The sequence below is a fragment of the Drosophila nasuta genome, chromosome 2R (genome assembly GCF_023558535.2).
Source record: "Drosophila nasuta strain 15112-1781.00 chromosome 2R, ASM2355853v1, whole genome shotgun sequence".
Classification (NCBI taxonomy): Eukaryota; Metazoa; Arthropoda; class Insecta; order Diptera; family Drosophilidae; genus Drosophila; species Drosophila nasuta.
Genome location: NC_083456.1, coordinates 26,622,392 through 26,636,198, shown reverse-complemented (window position 1 = coordinate 26,636,198; position 13,807 = coordinate 26,622,392). Strand labels below are relative to the sequence as shown.

Here is a 13,807-nt window from a genome sequence, read left to right as displayed (position 1 = left end):
ATAACCAAGGTTTACTTGTGTCGGCAATCGAGGCTGTAGGCCAAATACACTCACACACACACACACATATCTCACGTTAGATATATAGTAATGTATGTGTGTGCCATGCAAATTCAGCTGGGAGCCACGACCCTGATTTGGAGTCTGAGACGCGGCCACATTTTGACTTTTAGCGCCTTTGGCTTTGGATTTTGGCCTGGCAATTTCTTTATTTTTTTTTGCGTTGCTGTTGCTGTTGCTACTGCTGATGTATCTTTTGCATGGCAGAGTGAATATTTTGTCTATAAATTTAATATTTATTTAGATGTGTGTGCGCCATCCCGTGTTGTGCTTTGCCTTTTAATGATTTATGCGCCTCGCCTCGCTTCGCCTTGACTTACCACATCTCTAACCACATCTCATCTCTCGTTTCACGATTGCAGCACTCAAGGATGCGGTGACGCGGGCCCGAGCCGAGGAGATAATCATTCCATTTGGCATTGGGATTGCGGGCATGGTGGCGCAGACAAAGGAGATGATTAACATTAAAGAGGCATACCAGGATGCGCGATTCAATTGCGAAATCGATCTGAAGACTGGCTACAAAACGAACGCCATTTTGTGCATGCCCATTTGCAATTACGAGGGCGACATCATCGGCGTCGCACAAATCATCAATAAAACGAATGGTAAGCTTATTATCTAACATATATTGTATTTAACAATCTCAATCAAATTGCGTGTGTGTATGTGTTCTATTTTTGGCTAGGCTGCATGGAATTCGATGAGCATGATGTGGAAATCTTTCGCAGATATTTGACATTCTGTGGCATTGGCATCCAAAACGCTCAGCTCTTTGAAATGTCCGTCCAGGAGTACAGACGCAATCAAATCCTTTTGAATTTGGCGCGCAGCATCTTCGAGGAGCAAAACAATCTCGAGTGCCTTGTCACCAAAATCATGACCGAGGCACGAGAGCTCCTCAAATGCGAACGTTGCTCCGTGTTTTTGGTCGATTTGGATTGCTGCGAAGAGGTGAGTGAAGTACACTTAGCATACAAGATGATAAGTGCTTAATGATGCTATAACATTCGCCTAATGCCGAGCAGAGAAGAGCCCCGATGCTCTGTGGTTCCCCTTGATTTCGAATTCGTCAATTGCAAATTAATTTGCCAACGTTTCACACACAAATTTACATTATACATTTTACCATGAAAAATGCTGCTGGCAGTCAAATGATTTCTGTTGCTGTTTTCACTTTGTTGCCGATGCTCTAAGTACATGGCACATGAATAAAATGTATAGCTCTCTGGTTGTACGCCCACTTTTTTGGGGGGCGTGTCAGTGGCTGTGGTTATAGCTATCGCTATCGCTGTGGCTCTGCGGTGGTCGTGTCGTTGTGGTATCACAATTTCAATGTATCTGTGTGTGTGTGTGTGTGTGTGTGTGTGTGTGTGTGTGCCTGTGTTTCGCTGTCAGTTTCATTAAAATTAAAATGGTTTAAACGCCAGCGCGGCCATTTTGTTTGTCTGTTTGTCAACTTTACTGTGAGCGCACCCCAAGGAAATTAAAATGTGCAATTTACATTACGTACTTTTTTTTGCTGTTTTGTTATATTTCTTTTATCCGACTAGGAAACCAACCGAATTTCACACACAAACGAAAAAAGGTAAAACGTAACTCAAGCCAGCCAATTCCCATTGAGCTACTGTCTCGACTCCCATTACCTTTTTTTTTTTTGTGTGTGCTTTTTTGTTATTTAGCACCTCCCGTTTCAGTCGTTTTATTATTCGCATATATATGTATTATGTAATGCCTAAATAGCAGAACAGCAGCGCATTAATAAAGAAGCACATTCTTTCCGGCCTTGGGTTCATTTACGAGACAACGCTTTATGTGTTAAGTGTGCTGCGAACACTTGGCCAGAGTTATGACTACAATACAAAACAATTGTGTAAAGAGATCTTTATTTTATATTTCTGGAGAAAAAAGTGATTATAATTTCTGCTATAATTAGTAACAGCGAAGCTAAGAAAGTTATACGTTATATGTAGATAATTACATACTTTGCCTTAGAAGAAAATAATATGCTTAAACCATATTATTAGGCACATCAGTTGGCTGGCTAATAAAGTATTCAAAACGCATGTATTTTGCCTTTTCATTGAAAAAATAATAATTAATTAGAGTCGACTTCCCGGAAGCCAAAATAAATATGCAGACAACCCTGTTTTAAATGCAAACAAATTTTTGTAGCATACTTTTCGGAGCCATTTGGAATTAAAACAAGCTTAGGCAATTTAAATAAAAACGAGAAAGAAAAAAAATACAAAGAAAAGTACAAAAAGTATACACAAACAACTTTTAAATATTCCAAGAATATATTTCCGAGCAACAAAAATAACTTACACGAAATTTCACTTAAGAAACCGCATTAAAATTTTAAATTAATTGTGTGCAATTTGAAATTCCACTGAAATGTCTTTCGCTTTGTTATGACAATTCAAGTGTACACAGAGCATTGTATATTGTATTTAATTATTATGCGTAACACTTTAAGGCATGCAGCTGTTTTTCCCTCAGCTATCCATCTTCTGCCCTCTCTCGCCACGCTTTCTGACAGGCTGCAACAATCGCAATTTATAGGCTGCATTCCATCATCAATTGAAGTCCTTCATGTGTGGCATGTAAAAAAAAAAGCAAGCAATTATATTAAACTGGGTCAAGCATAATAATTAATTATGATAATTTCGTTATTAATTGTATGGCAGACAATTTACGGCAAGTAGCGGTATTATGACAATGCGTTCAGCTAAATTAAATGCTGATTGCATTTGATTATTTATTCATAGGGCTCTAAATGCGATTACCGACAAAATTGCCAATTACCTGAATTTCAATAATCAAGCTATGAAAAGAACTTGTCCACTTTAGGAGGCAAACTTGTTGATAATATGCCATGTCATGTGCAACATATCACTTTAATTATGTGCAACAGAAAATGTAGGGCAAACACACACACACACACACAGAAGCTTGTCAGAGTGAAGAGCAAAAGGCAATTTATCAGCGCACAGTCTGCTCGGGGAGCAGTTGATGCCCCATTAGCGGCAGCCACTTAATGTTCATGTACTTTGCATGCCATTTTACAGAGCCATTTGGAGAAGATAATCGAGAAGCCTCATCAGCAGGAGCAGCGCACCACTCGTGCCATTAAAGGCGGTGATAGCTTTGAGGAAAAGGTAAGCAAATAGTTGAAGTTTATACAGCACTTTATAATCATCATCACATCGCATCATCATCGTTATCATCGACAACATCAAACATTCTCGACAATTGCAGCTAAAGATGCGAAATCGTTTTACGGTCCTCTTCGAATTGGGTGGCGAATATCAAGCGGCAAATGTTTCGAGGCCATCCATCAATGAGCTAAGCACCTCAACGCTGGCGCAGATAGCACAATTTGTGGCCACCACCGGACAGACGGTGAACATATGCGATGTCCACGAGTGGGTGAGGGAGCACAATCAAATCCGTGTGGAGAGCGAGATCGATAGCACCCATGCCATTCTCTGCATGCCCATTGTCAATGCCCAGAAGACGGTGATAGGCGTCGCCCAATTGATTAATAAGGTGGGTAAAGTTAGCGACATCTTTGTGTGTTCCCCTGACTTGACTTGACTTGATGTTTCTCTCTCTGTGTGTGTATATTTGCAGGCGAATGGATTACCCTTCACCGAATCGGATGCATCCATTTTCGAGGCATTTGCCATATTCTGTGGCCTGGGCATACACAACACTCAGATGTATGAGAACGCCTGCAAACTAATGGCCAAGCAGAAAGTGGCGCTGGAATGTCTCAGTTATCATGCCACAGCTAGTCAGGATCAGACGGAAAAGCTCACACAAGATGCCATTGCCGAAGCCGAGTCGTATAATTTATACAGCTTCACTTTTACAGGTAAATGATAATTGACTGACTGCTTTAGCTGGGTTAGTACATTATTTGTTTGCTTTTGTTACAGACTTTGATCTGGTGGACGATGACACTTGTCGAGCTGTGCTGCGCATGTTCATGCAATGCAATCTGGTCTCACAGTTCCATATTCCATATGATGTAAGTAAAAAGAATATTTAAACAATGATAGTTCTTATTACTCAGTTCTTGCTGTCTTCATTCTAACAACAACAAAAATGATAATAATCATGATTCCCTTACCTTACCTTATTAATTTTCCACAGAATATTTGAATAAAATAATTTCTTAAATAAATAATCATATCAAAACTATTTCTCTGATTTTTCTTACTTTGTCACTAATGCAAAATAATTTAAACTTCGATTAATTAATTTCAATATCTGGAAAATACATCTAAATCTTATAATTTTATAATTCCTTTTATAACTTTTGTTTTGTATTTTCAAATTTTATTATTTAATAATGAGATTCCAAAGTTGTTCATCTATCCAAATTAATAAATAACTATTATAATCTCCACATTTTCAGGTGCTGTGTCGTTGGGTGCTGAGCGTGCGCAAGAATTATCGCCCAGTCAAGTATCACAATTGGCGACATGCTCTAAATGTGGCCCAGACCATGTTTGCTATGCTCAAGACGGGCAAAATGGAGCGATTCATGACAGATCTGGAAATACTTGGATTGCTGGTGGCTTGTCTATGCCACGATCTGGATCATCGTGGCACCAACAATGCATTCCAGACCAAAACCGAATCGCCTTTGGCCATTTTGTATACGACAAGCACCATGGAACATCATCACTTCGATCAGTGTGTGATGATACTCAATTCCGAGGGCAACAACATCTTCCAGGTGAGGCAAAAGAATGTTAGAATGTCGAGAACGCAATCGTCGATGCAAGCATTTTTTCATTCTTTCATTTCACCAGGCACTTTCGCCCGAAGATTATCGTTCGGTTATGAAGACTGTGGAGAGCGCTATTCTGTCCACCGATTTGGCCATGTATTTTAAGAAGCGTAATGCTTTTCTTGAGCTGGTCGAGAACGGCGAGTTCGATTGGCAAGGCGAGGAGAAGAAGGATTGTAAGTCAGTCTGAAATACTGTACGTATACGTAATATATGTGCGACTCTTATTTAAAGTGCTCTGTGGCATGATGATGACGGCGTGCGATGTCAGCGCCATTGCTAAGCCTTGGGAGGTGCAACATCGTGTTGCCAAGCTGGTGGCCGACGAATTCTTCGATCAGGGCGATCTAGAGAAGCTGCAGCTTAACACACAACCGGTGGCTATGATGGATAGGTGAGCAAATTGAATTCAACTGCTTAAAATATAACTATAACTTCCTCTTCTTTAAACAGAGAACGCAAGGACGAGCTGCCCAAGATGCAGGTCGGTTTCATAGATGTCATTTGTCTGCCTCTGTATCGCGTGTTGTGCGACACTTTCCCTTGGATAACGCCGCTGTACGAAGGCACTCTGGAGAATCGTCGCAACTGGCAGGATTTGGCTGAAAAGGTTGAAATGGGTTTGACTTGGATCGATCACGATACGATTGACAAGCCGGTGGAAGAGTTTGCGGGCTGTGCCGATGAGGAGATCAAGGACATCGAGTTCACGGTGACAACGCTCAACTGCAATCAGCAGTCGCAGCACGGAGGCGACGATAGTCACACCCCAGAGCATCAACGCAGTGGCTCGAGGCTGAGCATTAAAAAGACCGGAGCATTGGGTAAAGTAGTGCGTTCGAAGCTCTCGAAGACGCTGTACAACAGCATGGATGGCTCAAAGCCAAAGACGTCGCTGAAGTTGCTCGAATCGCATGTGAGCGAGGACATGGATGACAAGAGTCCGACGAGTCCATCGCAACCGAATGCTGGCAGCGTGGGACGCATGTCGGCATCGTCATCGACCTCATCGGCTGGCACCGTGGACAAGACCAAGAAGCGCTCGAAGCTGTGTGCGCTTTTATGACGAAAACCGTCAAATTAGAGTTTAGTGACCCCCTCCAATACTCCTGGCAGTGAGACTGACAAGAGCGGAGGGGGGCTGACCGAATTCTAATTGCGTTTATGCGTCTTAAAACTATGTTGACTGAGAAACAGTCGAGAAACTAACAACTACAATCCTACAAAATACCAATATATACTTAACTATTATGTGTACTCGTAGTTGAAGTTTAATGAAATCAAATCCCAGCTCTACGTGTACTATATATGCCTATTTAGTAGAGAGACAACAACAAAATAAATACTTATACACAAACACACACACACTATACACACACATAAAGACAGCATATAGAAATTGCAATATTATACCTAAGTGAATGTCAAATCATGTGATCTATTTAAGGTCCAAAAAGGTGCGAAGCGCGTGCGCGAAAGCCTTTTGGGTAAACTCTCTATCTTTTTGAATCTGAACTTACCTCTAAGCTCTTAGGTGTTTGCACACACACACACACACACTGGCAACAAGAACAAAAACCGAAACCAAAAAAAACTACCGTATGTATGTTACTAGATGAAAAGTAGAGTTTTCTTTATAACCGAAACGTGCTAGTCAACAAAAAACCAATAAAATAATTATATCCTATAATATAACCACATATACTATATGTAGTCATATTTGTGAGGCTATGGCACATTTAATCGTAATTTGCTTTCGAGGTTGATGTACCCCAACAAGTAAACTAAACAACTAAACAACAAACAACTATCACACAACTAGTCCGCATGTGATAATTATACACGTGTCGTTAAACTATATTTGTAACAAAACTCTTGATGGCATGTCCCATAACGAAATACATTCGAATACATAATGATGACTACTTACTTGTAATACTTGTTTTTAGTGAACGGAACAAGAAGAACTTTGTGAAATATTACAACTATATAGCAATATTAAATGATATTTTTAGACTAGCTAAACTACCATATAATTGTATATGTATATGTATATCAAAAGACACAATATGAATACAGCACAAATAAATGAAATTTTAGCCCAATATGAAATCGATAGCGCACATCACAAAAAACAAATATTTAATCCAAATGTGGGGAAATTGTTTCAATATTAAAAGTGAAAAACGAATCTGCAGTGCGGTGTCAATTTTGTCAATTTTTGAATTCAACTCAAAGTAAATGTGTGTTGCGCATAAATGGTAAATACTTAGCAAATACTATATATACGATATGTATGTACTAATAATATTAACTAGCACCTACTTGAAGAACGATTAACTGTAGCTAACTATAACTATATACATACATATATTCGCAATTGTAGGCAAACCCACATTCTCTCTAAATGTTGAGCAAACTTACTTTATATGTGTATAAAGCGATTACAGAGATTCATTCCAAGCAAATTTTGGATTTCTACATATATTAGAATGACTAAATATAACAATTGTATTTGTAGTTAACTAATACTATTGCTTGAGTGTAAATTATAGGGCACCGCATTATAATTATTATGACCACCACCATTACACACACACACTCACATTGAACCCAAAAAGGAAGAAATACACTATTTTTCTAGTTAATCTGATGCGCCATTGATTGTACGAAATCCAGACAACTTTACGAACGATGAAATGTTTTATGAATGTACTTGAAAGCTTTGTGAATATTAACGAAAGGAAACGAATAAGCGCCATCAACTGGCTGTCTAGGCAAAAAACCAAATGAATCCTTTTATAAGTTGACAACCTTTAATATGATTTAAATGTTTAGCACTCTCTAAAGTTGTATTAGGTATTTCCAAAATTATGTACATAAACAATTTTCGGTTGAATTTTGAAGTAATAATTGTTGAGTCCTTCGCTTATCTCTGAAAGATGTAATTAAGATTTTGTTAAACGCCTTCAATATGTTTTATTTTGATGATATGCGAGCATTTCATTAATTTGTGTAACTAATTAATATGTAAGTAAATGCAATTAAATCAAAAATAAATCACACCATTGAAAATTCTAGCATATAATGTATTAAATTATTTTTCAGATAGAAAATGGGTTTACGTCTCGGCTACGTGATTTTTCGAGCAGTTCTAAAAGTATGCTATTCGTATAGAAAACGCAGAATTTGTCTATTTTCAAATGTTCATTTTTATTTATGAAATACGTTACACATAATATACGAATTAGGCAAAAGGTGAATTGAGAGCGTGAAAGTACCGAAATCGGCCTAAAAATGTTGGCTGCATTGAAGGGATTCTCCTGTTATTGTTAATTCGGCGATTAATTCTTCGGACAGAATATCCAATATTTCTGACACACAAGCACACGTGCACACACATTCTCTGTCGTGGTGTCATCCTTGAACATATTTGTGAGATTAGTCCAATCGGTACAGGCATTTGGTGTTCCGGGATGAAAGGATATGCAGGCCTCATCATCGCTGACTCGAATATGTAGAAGACGAGATGAGCTAAGCACAGCACAAAATCAACGTATAAATTCTCATTTTCAAAAGAAACTCACAAGAATGATAATATTTTGTACAACGATTTGGCTTTTATACTAATTTCATCCTAATTACCTTAAATTCACAGCCTCATTTGACTCTTTAATTAAACTTGATGGCTTAATTTCACTTTTTAAATGGTTTTTCATATTACTCAAAAATGTTCTATACAATTATACTTTAATACACCTTGTTCGCATAAGTTTTTAATTCATCAACTTAGATCTTTTAAAAGCTACAAAACTAATAGCGTCAAGATACATAGCGACGCTTTTTGGCAAAACGTAATTACGTTTTTCATGAACGCAAATTTGAGTGCAATGATTCCAAAGCAGTTTTTATTTCTATGTGTGTCTTACATCTCTTTCGCTATTGTCATTGCTAATTACAGCGTTTTATTTAATATTTTTAATAAGTTGACAAATTTTTATATGATTTGTGCCCGGTCTGTATTAGGCATTTTTTGGTGAAATTTCAAAATAGAAAGTTGTTCTTAATCTCTAAAAATGGTAATTAAGTTTTGTTGATCGTCTACAATGCTTTGTTTGAATAAAAAATAAATTACACCCTTGGCTATTCTACACTCATGTCAAGATATCGAATGGGTTTACATCTCGGCTACTTCATATTTGGGTATGGCTGAACGTAAAGTAAAGAAATAAAAGAAAGTTATATTTTAGATTTTCTTTCGATTTTAATTAGTGTTTTTGTTGCCAACATAGCACAACAGTATTATCTTTTATTTAATAAATATATGAAGCCATCATTCGAAACAACTAATGTGCTAAATATATATATATATATCAACCAAAAAGTCTGGCCAGTCCGAAGGGGTACTTCCTGTCATTGTTGTAGTAATTTCGTAGAATGCGACGTCCGCTTATATTTGTAAAATTCAAATTTCGGAGCCGAGGCCATGCCTGTCTTCGTATGCGTGTCATTGTTCCTAGTACTATAGAGCAGTCATCCTTGATTGCATTTCTAGGATCAGCGCAATCCATGTAGTTAGCTGACACAACGGAATTTGTGGACGTATCTGCCTCAGCATTGCTGACTCGAATATAGCACAAGATGAGCAAGCCCAAATGTAATGTGAAGACTCTCATTTTCTAAAGAAACTTTTAAGTGTGATGAAGATTATGGCAACTATTTTGTTTTTATACTAATTTGTGCCTATGAAGTCAAAACTACAGAATGACTCTTTAACATTTGTGAATTATAGTTTATAGCATAATTTCACTTTTTTAATGGTACTAGCAAAAATATTCTTTGCAAATTTTCTTCCATAGCCATTTGATTCGTTAACTTTGATCTTCTGGAAGCTTTGAAACTAATTAGCGTCAAAAGGCTTATCGACCCCTTTTAGCGAAATTAACTCACTTATATTTTTGATGCACGAGCATTTGCAAGTAATGAATTCAGAGCAGTTATTGACGATTACTGTGTTAACTAACAAGATGACAAATTTGAATATGATTTAGACTCTCTAAGGTTGTGATAACTTTCTCAAAAAGTATATAAAACATACAGAATTTACGAATGCTTTTTAATAAGTTAATTATTATAATATAATAATGTTGAGTTCTTCCTCAAAAGACGTAAAGCGTTGTTGATCTCCTTCAATTTGTTTCGCTTAGATTAAATGTGAGAATTTCACAAATATATACAACTAAGTTATTATTTTTCATTATTTTTATTTTGTGAAATGAGATTACTGCTCTCGACAGCTTGACTTTTTGAATGCGTGTTTTTAATACCCCTTACCCATATGGTAGAAGATTATTATAACTCTGTACCGGCGTTTAATGTATGTAGGCAGAAGAACGCATCCCCGACCCCATTAGTATTTATGATTTCTGAGAATTTTATTGCAATCCGATAAAAATTGTATAAATAATTTAAAAAGCACTATAGTTATTAACATAACAAAACAGAATTATGTATCTTTTCACTAAGAAATATATTTATGAAGCAATGATTCAAAACAACTAATGCATTATATAATATTAATGGAGTCATCCAAAAAGATTGGTCAGTCCTAAAAGTAATCTGTTATTATTGTTGTTATTGTTATTATTGTTGTTATTGTTATTAATGTTATTATTGTTGTTATTGTTATTATTGTTATTGGGTCTTGTGCGAATCCGGCGTAAATTTGTGAACATTAAACCACTAACTCTAGGATTCTGCTGTCGTCGAATTCGTTGAATCGATGTTAATGTTGTATTGCAGTCATTCTTGATTGCATTTTCAGGATCAGTGCAATTTGTGCAGTTCGCTGGTTCATCGGGATTCAAAGATGTACATGCATCAGCATTGCTGACACGAATAAAGCAAAAGATTATTAAGCCCAAAAGTAATGTTAGAGTTCTCATTTTCGAAAGTAACTTTCAAGTATGATGAAGAGTTTGGCAACAACTTGTCTTTTATACTAATTTTTGGCTATGAAGGCAAAAACAACATAATGACTCTTTAGCAATATATAATATTTCACGTTTTTAATTGGTTTTTGAAATTATCAAAAAATGTTCTACACAATTATTCTTTCATGCATTAATTGTCGAGAGACATGACGACAATTTTTTGCGAAATTACCGCAATTACGGTTTTGATGCCTCAAATTTTGGAAGAAATGATTCGAGAGCAATATTTCTTTTTATTATGTCAAAAATATTTGCACAACAAATATTAACCAACAGTCACCGTAGTAACTCTTCTGTTATTATTGTTTCGTCGGGCTGTAACTACGTTGGCATTTCGGTTAACACGGATTCGGCGAACATTCGTGTACCTCAAGTTCTTGATACGGATACGCTTTCGTGTTCCTTTAGTGGAACTCGATGACGACGAAGATGACGACGACGATCCTGAAGATGATGACGCCGTAGTTGAGGTTGTTGACGTTGTTTCTGTTGTTGTTGTTGTTGTGCAGTCATCCTCGGTGTCATTGTCAGGATCCGAGCAATCCGTGCAGCCACTTGGCTCATCAGGATCTAAGGAAGTACAAGCCACAGACTCGCTGGCTGGAATCAAACAGAAGGCGAGCACGGCACAGCCAAAAAGTAATGTCGCGATTTTCATCTTTAAGTGAAGCTTTGAAGTGTGTTCGAATTTGGCAACAATTTGACTTTTATACCAATTTGCGCCTATTTACCATTCGATAATAACAAATTTGCACAGCTGGTTCTTCAATTTTTTGCGAATTATTATATTTTGCAAATATTGCAATCTTTTACGTTCTTTGGAATTACCAAATTTTATGTTTGAATACTTTAATTCAGTAAAAAAAACTTAAAGCTTAAGGAAGTTGTGAAGATATAATAATAATAACCTAAAATTTGCAATAATGCTCGACTCAGGAAACTCTTAGTTTCTTATTGAAACTTTCATACCCATAAATGGGTGAATTATGATAACATAATATTATTTGATATTGTCTACTTAATACTGCTGTTAATTCATTTATAAATATTTTAATTAAAAGAAACAGCTTTATTATCTTAAATCTCTTCTTTAAATGTTGTACTCAGAATTGGGTTTTAACGTATACTTAATTTTCTAAAAAAAAAATACAGTAAAGTGTTCAAATTTATTACACGTTGTAAATATTTCATCGAGTTGCGTCAAATCATATAATAAATCTCTTTAAAAATTCTACTCAATAGGGTTTTCCCACATTTAATTTCTTCTTCAATACACAACAACCAGCGACAAATATTTCCACAGCTCTTTAAAGCTTAAAGCGCGTCATTGCGAAATATGTATTTAGTTTGCTGTGCTAATATTTAAATTATTGCCAGAATAATAAAAATATTTTTTGTTTGGATAATCTGGCAGTGAGTTGAGTTAAGAGATTTGCGACGCACGTGGGTGGCGATTATTTTGGAAGTGGCCATAAAAATGTTTTCGGCTATTTAATACAGCATTCGAATTTTATGGAGTTTAGTCTAAAATTAATCTGGCGAGGCAAACAAAAACAAAATGTATGTCACCAGTTCAGCTTTGCGATGGAGGACTTTTCCGCGTAAGCAAATAGATGTCTTTGGCTTCGTATCGGGTTCTCTGTTCTCTCGTGTTGTGTTCTGTTGTGTTGTATTGGCAAGCACATAAAAACACACTGCATAATCAAATATTGGCCATGAGGCGACTCGCCGTAGCCAACCTTTAGTTATTTGCCTGCGCCTGACATATTTGCCAATGGAACTGACACTGGATGCGTTGAATACGCGTGCGGTTTCCAGCTGTGATTTACCTAAGCTGCCTGGTTCAACCGACCAAAATGTCCTGCTATATAAATCAGACCACAATCCTCAATGGTCTCATTCGCAAGTTTCAAGTGCTTTGCTGCAGTTCGTTGTTCGCGTGAATCTCTTTTGACAATGGCCAACTACAATCTCATTCTGGCTCTCTTGGTTTTGATCAGTTGCTCTCTGGTCGTCGCCACACCGGACGAGGAGCGTTACATGGAGAAGGAATATAATCGGGATCTATTCGATTGGATCAATAATGCGGCACGTTATGCCCCACTGCAGGCAGCTGGCAATCCCTGCAAGTATTATCCCTACTATCTGGCCAACGCGTTGCCCAACAACAATATGCGTATGCCAAAGCGCAACTCGGAGCTGATCAATTCGCTGCTTAGTTTGCCCAAAAACATGAACGATGCGGGCAAATAAATTTGCTGTTGGCAGTTGGCAAACAAAAAAAAAAGAAAAGCTGTGAAATTAAATACAGGGTTTGGCAATGGAAAACTTTGGAAAACAGAAGAATGATTGTTATGCATTAGGAAAGCAAAAAAAGAAAACACAACACATACATATATCGTTATAGGAATTCTTAAAAAAATAACAAAATATACATAAGTACATACATATACGAGTATTAAAACCGAAAAAAATGATAGCAAAAATTATTGTGTGGAAATATTTATTTTACTTTGGACGAAACTGAAGTTTGATTACGCATCCGTGAATTCAAATGTTTAAAACATTCGAATTCTTGAATTAATTACAAGCTGTACGAAAATAAATGATCAATCCAAATAAACAATGACTTTTAATTGGTTTTCTTAATTTCAGATTTCGAATAAATAAACATTTCATCTCATCATTGTTTATATATTGTTGTAGACTTTTATTAAAATTGAACAACTCTTCAATTGATTATATGTTTGTATTGTATATATGCTATATATGTAAGTTCATTTGGCGCTATTTGATATTGTTCAAGACTTGTATATAAAACTTTATGCATATGTACTTTTTTTTTTTAACTATATTTATATTCTCAAGTGAAAGATGTGTGTTAAAATGTATGTGTTTATATGTGTGCTACACTTAACATATTGTACATACATTTTATAATTGCACTAAA

The 13,807-nt window shown here is 36.5% G+C and overlaps 3 protein-coding genes across 3 annotated transcripts in view; 2 read left to right on the top strand and 1 right to left on the bottom strand.

The window, feature by feature from the left end:
• LOC132785618 (cGMP-specific 3',5'-cyclic phosphodiesterase) overlaps nucleotides 1–7,935 on the top strand; it is a 59,442-nt gene extending 51,507 nt beyond the window's left edge. The window contains exons 5-14 of the mRNA XM_060791792.1: nucleotides 423–668; nucleotides 749–1,014; nucleotides 3,132–3,221; nucleotides 3,322–3,612; nucleotides 3,697–3,940; nucleotides 4,005–4,096; nucleotides 4,487–4,810; nucleotides 4,887–5,040; nucleotides 5,099–5,258; nucleotides 5,318–7,935. Coding sequence (XP_060647775.1) covers nucleotides 423–668; nucleotides 749–1,014; nucleotides 3,132–3,221; nucleotides 3,322–3,612; nucleotides 3,697–3,940; nucleotides 4,005–4,096; nucleotides 4,487–4,810; nucleotides 4,887–5,040; nucleotides 5,099–5,258; nucleotides 5,318–5,930 — 2,480 coding nt within the window. The 3' untranslated portion in view covers nucleotides 5,931–7,935. The remainder of the gene's footprint in view (nucleotides 1–422; nucleotides 669–748; nucleotides 1,015–3,131; nucleotides 3,222–3,321; nucleotides 3,613–3,696; nucleotides 3,941–4,004; nucleotides 4,097–4,486; nucleotides 4,811–4,886; nucleotides 5,041–5,098; nucleotides 5,259–5,317) is intronic.
• Nucleotides 7,936–10,906: 2,971 nt separating this feature from the next.
• On the bottom strand, nucleotides 10,907–11,548 carry LOC132785998 (uncharacterized). Its single transcript, XM_060792359.1, has one exon. It carries the CDS (start codon nucleotides 11,513–11,515, stop codon nucleotides 11,123–11,125), a length of 393 nt encoding a protein of 130 aa, XP_060648342.1. The 5' UTR covers nucleotides 11,516–11,548; the 3' UTR covers nucleotides 10,907–11,122.
• Nucleotides 11,549–12,424: 876 nt separating this feature from the next.
• Nucleotides 12,425–13,510, top strand: LOC132785999 (protein PDF). Its single transcript, XM_060792360.1, has one exon. It carries the CDS (start codon nucleotides 12,748–12,750, stop codon nucleotides 13,108–13,110), a length of 363 nt encoding a protein of 120 aa, XP_060648343.1. The 5' UTR covers nucleotides 12,425–12,747; the 3' UTR covers nucleotides 13,111–13,510.
• Nucleotides 13,511–13,807: the final 297 nt, after the last annotated feature.